Genomic DNA, 13,721 nt, shown 5'->3' with positions numbered 1-13,721 from the left:
AACTGGCTCTCAATTGTTCTCTGCGTTCGATCCCTTCCCCTTTCTCGATCCCCTGGCACTCCACCTGCCTCCTCTCCTCTCCCCAATCCGCGGGTGGGCCAAGGGGCGGAGCTGCCGCGCCTGGCCCACTTCAGGTCTGGAGGCGTGTCTGAAGACCCCAGCATGCGCACCAAAAGTCGCCTCTTCTCCTGACTTTCTCTTCAGCCATTGGGACCAAGAGAGAGAGAGAGACCCTCTGGCTGGAGGTATCTCCCACCTCCGCTCCCTCCTTTGTTTTTATGTCTACCTTCAGGAAAGGTGGGCATCTCCACCTCTGTCTCTCTCTCTCTCTCTTTCGGTCCCAATGGCTGAGGAGAAAGTCAGGAGAAGAGGTGACTTTTGGTGCACACGCCGGGGTCTTCAGGCACGCCTCCGGACCCAAAGCGGGCCAGGCAAGGGAGCAAGTGCGGCAAGTGTAGTTACTGGGATGTATAGTTCATCTAGAATCAAAGAGCATTCTGAACTCCACCAATGATGGAATTGAACCAAATATGGCACACAGAACTCCCACGACAAACAGAAAATATATATCAATGATTTGTTGGGGGGGGGGTGCCAAAATACTGTTTGCTTACCGTTGAAAATTACCTAGGGCCGCCTCTGCCTGCGGGGTGAGAAGGGTGGAATATAAAACAACAGATTGAAACTAAATCCAGACAAGACAGCGGTACTCCTGGTCAGTTGAAAAGCCGAACAGGGCATAGGGTTACAGCCTGTGCTTGACAGGGTTGCACTCCCCCTGAAAGCGCAGGTTCGCAGCTTGGGAGTGATCCTGGACTCATCGCTGAGCCTGGAACCCGAGGTCTCGGTGGTGGTCAGGGGAGCTTTTGCACAATTAAAACGTGTGCGCCAGCTGTGCCCGTACCTTGGGAAGTCTGACTTGGCCACGGTGGTCCACGCTCTGGTTACATCCCGTCTAGACTACTGCAACGCTCTCTACATGGGATTACCTCTGAAGACTGCCTGGAAGGTTCAATCAGTCCAACGTGTGGCAGCCAGATTGCTAACAGGAGCGGGGTACAGAGACCATACGACCCCTCTGTTACGCCAGCTCCACTGGCTGCCGATTAGCTTCCGTGCACAATTCAAAGTGCTGGTTTTGACCTATAAAGCCCTAAACTACTCCGGCCCAGTTTACCTATCCGAATGGATTCTCCCCTATGAACCATCAAGGCTATTAAGATCTTCCGGGGAGGGGGGGGCTGCTCTCGGTCCCACTACCCTCGCAATCATGGTTGGTGGGGACGAGGGACAGGGCCCTCTCGGTGGTGGCTCCCCGGCTTTGGAACTCCCTCCCACTAGAGATCAGATCTGCCCCCTCCCTCCTGACGTTCAGGAAACTACTAAAGATCTGGCTCTGGAATGTGGCATTTGAGGGTTGAACCTATAACCTCCTTCCTTGTGCTGAACTGTGACTACGAGTATGACTATGACTATGACTGGATTAACGACTTGGCTTAGGTAATTGTGATGATGATGTTTTATTGTACTTTAGTGTACTATTTTAATATGTAATGACTTTGCACTTTGTTGTACTTATATATTATTGTACTTTCTTATATGCTGTAAACCGACCTGAGTCCCTTGTTGAGGTGAGAAGGCCGGTATAGAAAACTTCTAAATAAATGAATGAATGAATGAATGAATGAATTTTCCAGAAGTGCAAGAGTAGCACACTTTGGCCCACTCATCCTCACCCTAAGAAACAAACCAATGCCCCTCTGAGCATGTCCAGAGTGTACATCTCTGTCCAGAGTGGGAGAGGGAGGCGTGGAGGTCCCCCCCCCCCTTCCTTTCCCAGGACCCTTCTTCCCTGGCATTGGACAGGACCCAGTTTCTAGGTGAGGTAAGGCGAAGGCGGGGAAAAGAAAGAGGAGGAGGAGGGCGCTCTTTGTGCCAGTCCCGCTCTCGTGCAGCAGGTGGCGCTGTGGCAGACGCCAGGCTGGTTCTGCGGGAGAAGCAGGAGGCGCACAATAACCGCCGCTGCCTCCCGCATTGGAGACTCTTCTTTTTTCCCCTTCAGGGCGCGCCATGGCCGGGTAGCGGGGAGGAGAAGCCGGTGGGGCGGCCAGGATGCTGCGATCGCCGGCTCTGGCCATGCGCTTGGCCATCCTCTGGCCCCTGCTCCTCGGTCCCGGGTGGACTGCGCGGGGGAAGGAGCCTCCGAGCCCCCAGGGTGAGCATCAGGGGGGGCAATGCCTTTGGGGGAGGGGGGTCGGCCTTTCTTGGGCCTGGAAATGGCCAAAAGGGGGAGGGGGGGACGACTTCCCTCCAGATGTGAAGCCCCTCCCTTGGTTTTCTTGATCCTTCTAAGTTGGGGGGGGGGGGGAGAAAAAGATGGGTGGGTCCTATCCTCCTAGGGTTTCTCCCCCACCCCACAACACACACACACACACCTTGCTGCGCCTCTACCCATTGTTTTGCCACTCCCAGGACAAAAGGGGGGGATCAGTGGGGCTGCAAAGGACCTATTCTTCTGACCTCCCCCCCTTTTCCTTTCCTGACTCCCATCTGTCACCCTCTTCTTTGCCCCCCCCCTCCCCCCTTTGGCTGGCCATCTCCTTACATGGTAATCTTGTTTATTTCCCAGACCCTGGCTTTCCCCACTGCACACCCTGACCCACCCATTGTCTGCTTCTCTTCCTCCATCCTATCTCAGGGATCTCCCCCTTTTTTCCCCATCTGATCATACACACATATCCATATTTTCTTCCTCTGGCTCTACAAGCTATCCACACCCATTTCTCCCCTCTACATCCTCTTTGGACCTCTGCACAGACCTGTTGTCTGTGTCTGTCTGCCTCTTGCAGCCCATTTGTGTTCAAACTGTGTTGTGCCCCACCCCCAGACAGAGGAGAAGTGGGTGACAAACAAAATAATAATAATAGATAGTATTATTATTAATAATATTATTAATAATGTTATCAAAATAATAATAATAATAGATAGTATTATTAATAATAACAATTGATTGTATTATTAATATTAATAATAATACTAAATGATGGTAGTAAGAATAATTGATGGTATTAATAATAATAATACTAAATGATGGTAGTAAGAATAATTGATGGTATTGTATTGTCGAAGGCTTTCATGGCTGGAATCACTAAGTTCTTGTGGGTTTTTTCGAGCTATATGGCCATGTTCTAGAGGCATTTCTCCTGACGTTTCGCCTGCATCTATGGCAAGCATCCTCTGAGGATGCTTGCCATAGATGCAGGCGAAACGTCAGGAGAAATGCCTCTAGAACATGGCCATATAGCCCGAAAAAACCCACAAGAACTTAATTGATGGTATTATTATTATTATTTTTATTATTCGGCAAATATGTTGTTTGAAGAGCTTGCCCTTAAATGCTTGCTTGGAGTCAATAATAATAATAATAATATATTGTCGAAGGCTTTCATGGCCAGAATCACTGGGTTGTTGTAGGTTTTTTCGGGCTATATGGCCATGGACTAGAGGCATTCTCTCCTGACGTTTCGCTTGCATCTTTGGCAAGCATCCTCAGAGGTAGTGAGGTCTGTTCGAACTGACCTCACTACCTCTGAGGATGCTTGCCATAGATGCAGGCGAAACGTCAGGAGAGAATGCCTCTAGTCCATGGCCATATAGCCCGAAAAAACCTACAACAACCCAATAATAATAATAATAATAATAATAATAATAGAGAGTCCCCGGTGGCACAGTGGGTTAAAGCGCTGAGCTGCTGAGCTTGTTGACCAAAAGGTCACAGGTTCGATTCCGTGGAGCGGCGTGAGCTTCCGCTGTCAGCCCTAGCTTCTGCCAACCTAGCAGTTCGAAAACATGCAAATGTGAGAAGATCAATAGGTACCGCTCCAGCAGGAAGGTAACGGCGCTCCATGCAGTCATGCCGGCCACATGACCTTGGAGGTGTCCATGGACAATGCCGGCTCTTTGGCTTAGAAATGGAGATGAGCACCACACCCCAGAGTCAGACATGATTGGACTTAATGTCAGGGGACAACCTTTAATAATAATAATAATAATAATAATAATAATAATAAGCTTTATTTGTACCCTGCCCCCTCTCCCCAAGGGGACTTGGGTCAGCTTACTACCAAGCAACAGATACAGAAAGTAATATAAGCAATAGACAATAAACAACAATAGACAAATATCACTTCATACAATTAAAATGACACAATAATATAAACATTAATAAATAATGGTTTGAAAGTTGTTATAATAATAATAAGCTTTATTTGTACCCTGCCCCCTCTCCCCAAGGGGACTTGGGTCGGCGTACAACCAACCAACAGATACAGAAAATAATATAAGCAATAGACAATAAACAACAATAAACAAATATCACTTCATACAATTAAAATGACACAAAAATATAAACATTAATAAGTAATAGTTTGAAAGCTATAATGATAATAATAATAAGCTTTATTTGTACCCTGCCCCCTCTCCCCAAGGGGACTCAGGTCGGTGTACAACCAACCAACAGATACAGAAAATAATATAAGCAATAGACAATAAACAACAATAAACACATATCACTTCATACAATTAAAATGACACAATAATATAAACATTATTAAATAACAGTTTGAAAGATATTTGCCCTCTAAAAATAATATCAACATAAACACAGTTTAAACCAGTCAGTTCATGTTATCAGGATATAATAATGATAATGATAATAATAATAACAACAATACTGCTCCTAGAAAGCATTTAAGGACAAATCTTAAAAACAACATGTCTCCCTATGGGAGCAGACTATTAGTATTATTATCATTTTTATTTTTATTTTTATTAATATTATTTGTTTTTCTTTGACAAATCCAGTGAGTTGGCAACCACCCACATTGCCACTGGCACATATGTTGTTTGGAGGACTGCCTCTAAATGTGTGGGTTGCTTGCCTGGAGCAGTATTGTGTCTGAAAAGGCAGGAAATCTCTTTTGTTGATTGTTGAGATTTGAAGTGTGTGTTTTTTTTCACCCATAGATGTGTGGATACTTAGGGCCTGTTATTGTTGCATTTGTTATTATATGTTGTGTCTTTTATATATTGGGATCCTAAGGCAACTCTATCAAGGGGGTTTCATAGCACAGTATATTTGGAGACTCTTGCCCTCGCCTTCATCTGAGGCTGAGAGAGTGCAACTCACCCAAGGTAATCCGGTGTTTGTTTTTACTTATCGGGACCTGAAGGCAATGCTATTGTGTGTTTTCCTTGGCACAGTTTGCTCAGAGAGGGTTTTGCCCTCACCTTTCTATGAGGCTGAGAGAGTGCAACTCACCCAAGGTCATCATGTTTTGTTTTTACTTATTGAGCCCTGAAGTCAATGCTAATGTGGGTTTTCCTTGGCACAGTTTGCTCAGAGAGGGTTTTGCCCTCGCCTTCCTCTGAGGCTGAGAGAGTGCTACTCACCCAAGGTCATCCAGTATTTGTTTTTACTTATCGGGACCCGAAAGCAACACTAATGTGGGTTTTGCTTGGCACAGTTTGCTCAGAGAGGGTTTTGCCCTCACCTTCCTCTGAGGCTGAGAGAGTGCAACTCACCCAAGGTCGTGTGTTTGTTTTTACTTATTGGGACCTGAAGGCAACTCTAACGTGGGTTTTCATTGGCACAGTTTGCTCGGAGCGGGTTTTGCCCTCGCCTTCCTCTGAGGCTGAGAGTGCAACTCACCCAAGGTGTTTGTTTTTACTTATTGGGACCTGAAGGCAATGCTAATGTGGGTTTTGCTTGGCACAGTTTGCTCAGAGTGGGTTTTGCCCGTGCCTTCCTCTGAAGCTAAGAAAGTGCAACTCACCCAAGGTCATCCGGTGTTTGTTTTTACTTATCAGGACCTGAAAGTAATGCTAATGTGGGTTTTGCTTGGCACAGTTTGCTCAGAGAGGGTTTTGCCTTTGCCGTCCTCTAAGGCTGAGAGAGTGTGATTGCCCAAGGTCACCCAGTGCCTACTTGAATAGAAGGTCAATCTATGATTGCAATATCTGTGCCATCTCCAGTCCACTTGCTTGTATTTCTCCATATTCCACTGTGACTTAATACTGTTTTGCGTGCCATGTACCTCCCTTGGGGCATCCTTGCTTGGAACATAACCAAAAGATGCCCGCTTTGGAGGCATAAGCATTGCATAAAACCTCTCCCTTTGGTGGTGCCGGAGGGCAGAAACTGTGCCCCCCCCTCCCCAGTTTCTGCTGGGAGGTGTGGCACTGTGTGCTTGGTGGGCGTGAAAGGGAGCTGGTGCACAGGTGCCACTTTGAGGAAGGGCTGCATGGATGCTCACAATAGATCTTCCACCCGGTTGGTTTTCCATGGCTTTCCGCATCCTGGCTGCTTGTGCCGTGGGTCCAGATGGCGGAGAGGAGATGAGGTGACTGGGGTTTTGTTTTCCTCCTGGCCTGCATTGCTTGGCGTACGTGTGGGAAGGAGAGCTCTGAAGCTTGATCGGAGCCAGTGCTCACCAGAGCGTGTAGAAAGGGGTGGCGAAGAGAAACCGCAGTCCCTCCTTGTATGCTGTACAAGGGAGGGATCTGTCATTTCTCTTTTCTCCCGCTGAAGGTAGGATAGGCTCCGACGTTTCCAGAAATCGACTTGTCTCCCTTGAAACCGTCACTGTGTGGTTTTTTTTATAAAGGAGACCTGACTTCATCCCTTTACCTACTGTGTGGCCTATATACCAGCTGGCACATTGGCAGTGTTTATGCCAATGTGGAAAATGTTTTGCCTCCAACCTGAACTGAAAATACATCCTTTCTGTGAGTCTCTGGTTCTGTTTACCTGCTAACCCAGCAGTCCTCTGACACTTGATGCATCTACCAGTGGTTCTCAACCTGTGGGTCCCCAGGTATTTTGGCTTACAACACCCAGAAATATCAGCCAGTTTACCAGCTGTTTCTGGGAGTTGAAGGTCAAAAGATCTGGGAACCCACAGCATCAACTGCCACTCTGGGCCAGAGTGAAGAGAGAAGGGGGCAGGGCACAGTTCCATCTTGTCTCCTGCATATGTCATCAGGACACCAACTGCCACTCTGGGCCAGAGTAAAGAGAGAGGGGCCCAGGGTACAGTTCCATCTTGTCTCCTGCATATGTCATCAGTTGGGGACCCCTCCCCCCCAGCACCAACTGCCACTCTGGGCCAGAGTGAAGAGAGAGGGGCCCAGGGGACAGTTCCATCTTGTCTCCTGCATATGTCACCAGTTGTGGACCCCTCCCCTGAGCACCAACTGCCACTCTGGGCCAGAGTAAGGAGAGGGGGTGGGCAGGGGACAGTTCTATATTGTCTTCTGCATTTGTCGCCAGTTGGGGACCCCTCCCCCCAGCATCAACTGCCACTGGGCCAGAGTGAAGAGAGAGGGGGCCAGGGGACAGTTCCATCTTGTCTCCTGCATATGTCATCAGTTGGGGACCCCTCCCCACAGTACCAACTGCTGCTCTGGGCCAGAGTGAAGAGAGAGGGGCCTGGGGACAGTTCCATCTTGTCTCCTGCCTATGTCATCAGTTAGGGACCCCATCCCCCCAGCACCAACTACCACTCTGGGCCAGAGTGAAGAGAGTGGGGGCCAGGGGACAGTTCCATCTTGTCTCCTGCATGTGTCACCAGTTGGGGACCCCTCCCCACAGCACCAAATGCCACTCTGGGCCTAAGTGAAGAGAGAGGGGGCCAGGGGACAATTCCATCTTGTTTCCCGTGCTATTCTAATAATATAATATAATGTGATATAATATAATATATTGTATATACATATAATATTTATAATATTATAATGTAATGCAATATAATAATAATATATTATAATTATATATTTATATTACATGTAATATTACTAATAATATTACAATATAATGGTATAGTACAATTTAGTAATATTTAATACTGATATTGTACTATGCTAATAATATAATATATTCTATGTATATATATCTTGTAAGCTGCTCTGAGTTCCCTTCGGGGTGAGAAGGGCAGCATATAAATGTCATAAATAAATAAATAATAACCACTGATGTGGAATTAATATAGTTTGACACCACTTTAACTGCTGTGGTTCAATGCTTTACCAGGTCTTCAACCTTCTTCCAAATACTTCTGATGCCTCAATCAAACTACAGCTCCCATGATTCCATAGCACTGAGCTGTGACAATTAAAGTGGTATCAAACTGCATTAATTGTATAGTGTAGATGTGCCCAGTGTCAGTCCTGGCTACCAGCTTTCCTTCTTCTGCAACAGAATCTAATATAATTTCAAATGACCATATTTCATTGGTTCTAAGATGCCATCGATTCTAAGATGCACACTAACAGAAAAAAGCTTCATTTATATATAATGAAAAGACACATGTCATTCTAAGATGACCCCATTTTTGGAAAAAAATGAAAAAATGTGTCTTAAAATTGATGAAGTACAGTAAATTCTGTTTCAGAGGTATGGTTTCTACAACCCATCAAGTTATAATTCTGTGTACCATAGTTTATACATTCTGAATACTCTTTGTCCCTTGTAATCCTATGTTTTTTATTTTTTCCTAAATCCAACTACATTGCGTGCTAACTTTCTGTGAGAAGATATTCTGGATGTTGAACATGTTGGAGCAGTGTGCCATCTGCTCTGGAAACACTGTTCCTTAATCCTACATCAGCAAACGAAGGCACTTTGCATGCACTTAGGTGCCCTTTGCTTTTATCATTACTGTACTATAGTACTATAGGTTTTGAGAATTCTCTATCAGAATAGATTTCAGAGCCAAGACCTGGGTTAAGGAGAGATTGTGGCCCTTTTCCCAGCTCACTGCCAAAATCTCTGTGTAACTGTAAGGTATAATACTATCACTCTTCTATTTCTGATGAATTTTGATTGAAATGGCGAGAAAAATATTTGAAACACACACTGCATTTTAAAAAGACTGTAAATTGTCAATGTGAGCTGGTTACAGGATTAGGAACAATGCATAATCTGCAGTCTCTGGATCTCTCCTCTGGGATGAAAAGGCACTCAGAATATTGAAGAGGATTCTGCCTTCTCGAGTAAGCAAAATTGTCCATTTTCTCATTCACATCAAGATTTTTTGTGTCAACACAGCAAAGCATGCAGTAGAATCAAAGAACTTGACCTGTTTTATGGAATGAGTGGAGATGACTCCACTGGAGTGGAAATCAACCGGCCTTCTGGAAGTTTTGATTGCAACTCCCAGCTCAGCCAGTGGTGAGGAATGGTGGGAGTTGCAGTTCAGTGACATCTGGAAGGCCATACAATTTGCCACCCTTGTCAACCTCTTTGAGATCTGGTGACATTAACCACGGACTTTAGCTCTAGAACCTGTTTCTGTGCTGGGATTTAGAAATAATATCTAGGATGTCTCTGGACGGATGTGGAGCAGAGTTTGGGAAAGTTGTTTTAGGGGCAACAAACCACAACAGGGTCTTATGGATCCTGTTGCTCAATGCTAAACCCACCCTTAGATAAATCCAATTAATTCCAAGCACCTACTCTAGTTGAGACTAGCAAATGAATTGATGCCTTGGATACAATACCATCTTCCAGCCAATAAGGCTGCTGAAAGGTTTCCTTTGGGAATCTAGGATAGCATTGTTTGGAAAAGCAACCTTTCCAAAGGTGCATCTACATCAGTGGTTTTCAACCTTCCTCATGCTACGCCCCCATAATACAGTTCCTCATGTTGTGGCGATCCTCAACCATAACGTTATTTTCGTTGCTACATCATAACTGTAATTTTGCTACTGTTATGAATCGTAATCTAAATATCTGTTATGCAGGATATATTTTCATTCACTGGACCAAATTTGGCACAAATACACGATACGCCCAAATTTGAATACTGATTGGATTGGGGAGAGGGGTTGATTTTGTCATTTGGGAGTTGTAGTTGCTGGGATTTATAGTCCACCTATAATCAAAGGGCATTCTGAACTCCACCAAGTCTGGAATTGAACCAGTCCTGGTATACAGAAATCCCATGGCCAATAGAAAATACTGGAAGAGTTTGGTGGGCGTTGAGTTTTGGAGTTGTTGTTCACATACATCCAGAGAGCACTGTGGACTCAAACAATGATGGATCTGGATCAAACTTGGCATGAATACTCAATATGCCCAAATGTGAACACTGGTGGAGTTTGGGGGAAATAGACCTTGACATTTGGGAGTTGCAGTTGCTGGGCTTTATAGTTCACCAATAATCAAAGAGCAATCTGAACCTCACCAACGATAGAATTGGGCCAAACTTCCCACTCAGAACCCCCATGACCAACAGAAAATACTGTATTTTCTGATGTTCTTTGGTGACCTCTCTGACATCCCTTTGCAACCCCGTCAGGGGTTCCGACCCCCAGGTTGAGAAACACTGATCTACATTGTAGAATGAATGCAGCTTGCCAGCACTTTACTTGCCATGGATCAATGCTTTAGAATCCTGGGGTTTGCAGGATTGAGCAATGACAGTTGAAGTGGTATTAAACTGTGTCCATTCCATAATGTGGATGCTTCCATCTGATAAGATAAGCTCAAAATCTCAATGAGGCAAGTTGCAAGACTGAAGAGGTGGGAGTATATTTACTATAGCTAGTATTTTCTCCAAGGAGTTTAGAGCAGCCTGTGATGAAGACTACCAATAGGCAGATCTCTATTTCACACACACGCAAAATCTATTTAGCTCTGTCAGGTATCCAGGATTCATACGAATACTTTCTCATTGAAATTTGTTTGACTCTGAAAAACTGAAAAAAGAGCCAATGTTGTGTAGTGGTTTCAACATTGTAGTAGGACTCAGGGAGCCTTGGATTTGAATCTCCTATGTCAGGGGTCCTCAAACTATGGCCCAGGGGCCGAATACGGCCCTCCAAGGTCATTTACCCGGCCCTCGCTCAGGGTCAACCAAGGTCTGAAATGACTTAAAAGCACACAACAACAATCCTAGCTCATCAGCCAGAAGCAGGCCCACACTTCCCAATGAAATACTAATAAGTTTATATTTGTTAAAATTGTTCTTCATTTTAATTATTGTATTGTTTTAAGTGTTATTAGCACTACAAATAAGATATGTGCAGTGTGCATAGGAATTCATTCATGTTTTTTTCAAATTATAATCCGGCCCTCCAACAGTTTGAGGGACTGTGACCTGGCCCTCTGTTTAAAAAGTTTGAGGACCCCTGTCCTAGGTGACTTAGAGCAAGTCACACTCCCTCAGTCTCAGAGGATGGCAATGGCAAACTCTCTCTGAGCACATCTTGCCAAGAAAATCCCGTGATGAGTTCACCATAGGGTCACCATATGTTGGAAAGGACTTGAAGGCACACAACAACAATAAACTAAAACTGACCTTTCCATTCTCTGTGTATATTTGGAAACCTGGGGCACCCTCAGATCTATTTGCGGTGACCTTCCTGCTTCCTGATCAGACCTTAGAAAAGAATTACAGCTCCCATAATTTCCCAGCATTGTGTTCAGCTTTTAATATCCTAGCAGTTTAGAAAAGGAAAAGACTCCTCATTGGCTGCTCCCAAGATGTGGGATTTTGTCCTATGAGAAATTGAGTTCTTCCTTAATCTCCTTCTTGCAGCAGATGAAGACCTTTTTATTTGCTTGCAAAACTGGTGTGTAGTCAGATCTTTGAATGGAGTGGTTGTACAATACTTTCATTAGGTTCTTGTGGGTTTTTTCGGGCTATAGAGCCATGTTCTAGAGGCATTTCTCCTGACGTTTCGCCTGCATCTATGGCAAGCATCCTCAGAGGTAGTGAGGTCTGTTAGAATTAGGACAATGGGTTTATATATCTGTGGAATGGCTGGGGTGGGGCAAAGAGCTTTTCTCTGCTGGAGCTAGGTGTGAATGTTTCAACTGACCACCTTCATTAACATTTGAAGGCCTGGCTGAGCCTGGGAAAATCCCTTGCTGAGCGGTGTTAAGATGTGCCTGGTTGTTTCCTCTCTGTTGTTTTGCTGTTGTAATTTTAGAGTTTTTTAATACTGGTAGCCAGATTTTGTTCATTTTCATGGTCTCTTCCTTTCTGTTGAAATTGTCCACATGCTTGTGGATTTCAATGGCTTCTCTGTGTAGTCTGACATGGTGGTTGTTGTTTCATGTTTTTGTCTTGTATTGAAGTGTGTGTGTATGTGCCTTGAATTTCTTAGGTAGGTTCATAGTTCCTTGGAATCTTTTCATAGACTCTCTTGGTCTATGAAAACCCATGTTTTGTTTTGGGTTTTGTTGTTGTTGTTGTTGTTGTCTCAGGAGCAACTTGAGAAACTTTAGGTCGCTTCTGGTGTGAGAGAATTGGCCGTCTGCTAGGACGTTGCCCAGGGGACGCCCGGATGTTTGTGGGAGGCTTCTCTCATGTCGCCGCATGGAGAGCTAGAGCTGACAAAGGGAGCTCATCCGCGATGTCCCCGGATTCGAACCTGCAACCTGTCGGTCTTCAGTCCTGCTGGCACAAGGGTTTAACCCACTGTGCCTCAAGGGTTTAACCCACATGCAACCCATGTTTGAAAATTGAATCCTTTCTAATAATAACTAATCAGAGAGTCCCGTGTAGACTACTGCAATGCACTCTACGTAGGGTTGCCCTTGAAGACTGTTCGGAAACTCCAACTGGTCCAACGAGCGGCAGCCAGATGGATTACCGGAGCGACATATAGGGAACACACCACCCCCTTGTTGGAACTACAAAAGCACAAAAGCACACAGGATACCAAAGGTGTGCACACATTTATCCTCATAACTGATCTCAGGGGTTCCTTCATATCATTGTGCCAGCTTTTTAGTATGAACACCTCTTGTTATATCTATTCCACAAAATTATAAAGGCTCCATCTTGCAGAGGAGCTGGAGGTCTTCCAAGGAGCTTTGCTTTGTTCCAATAATGTTAGTTTTGCACACCTTATCCTAACCGGTGGCAAGCTTATACTGGAGACCACAGGGAAGACTTTGTGTTTAAACTACTGGAAATGGGAGCAAATGAAGAGGAAACTGCAGTGGAGGTTCAAAAGGGGACACCATTTTTTCTTTCAAAAAAAGTAGGATAGCTGATGTAATGAAATACACAAAAGGTTTGGCCTCTGGAACATGCAACTAAGCAGTTTTTGTGTTCTCAATTTCTGAAGAGGCCCCGAGTAACCTCTTTTGGGGGCGGGCAGTTTGCCCACATCTTCTTGTCTTATTGATTCCAATATGAATGAGTAAAAGATCCATTCAGGCAGGAAGGGGCGTCAGTGATGAATCTCTGATCCTTTAGTCAGTGAAAGCCTGCTAGGAATTGGAAAAGAAATGTTTGTCAGAGCTCTATCCAGATTCTTGACTGCCGAATGAGTATGGCAGGATTTCCTTTGGCTGATGAGGCAGCCTGAATAGAGGAAAAGGGGGAATATTGAGTTATAGATTGCAGTCCAACTGCTTACAGGATGTGTGTGTGGAGGGGAGCTGAACTTTTCTGAAAGTTGTGACTAATGGTGCAGAATAGCTACCCCACCTCCTCCTTCATTTTGCAAAAAAAGTGTAAACATTTCTTTAAAATGATTAATAACACCGAGCAATGGCCAGGTATAGCTCTGGACCCCACATCATCCTACATCCATCAGTTATAGATGTCTTGGGTATTTATTGTTTATCGTGTCAGGAGCAAACCAAACAGTTGTATTGCATTTTTAACAAACAAACAAACAAAACACAAAGTTTGCAAGCTTGT

At 44.9% G+C, this 13,721-nt stretch overlaps 1 protein-coding gene across 1 annotated transcript in view; it reads left to right on the top strand.

Annotated features, from left to right (window-relative positions):
* Window positions 1–1,957: 1,957 nt before the first annotated feature.
* The window catches only part of FAM171A2 (family with sequence similarity 171 member A2), a 59,929-nt gene continuing 48,165 nt past the window's right edge, over window positions 1,958–13,721 (top strand). Inside the window, exon 1 of the mRNA XM_060781205.2 lies at window positions 1,958–2,215. Coding sequence (XP_060637188.2) covers window positions 2,113–2,215 — 103 coding nt within the window. The 5' untranslated portion in view covers window positions 1,958–2,112. The remainder of the gene's footprint in view (window positions 2,216–13,721) is intronic.

This window comes from Anolis sagrei, chromosome 6, assembly GCF_037176765.1.
Source record: "Anolis sagrei isolate rAnoSag1 chromosome 6, rAnoSag1.mat, whole genome shotgun sequence".
Taxonomy (NCBI): Eukaryota; Metazoa; Chordata; class Lepidosauria; order Squamata; family Dactyloidae; genus Anolis; species Anolis sagrei.
This window is presented reverse-complemented; position numbering and strand designations above follow the sequence as displayed.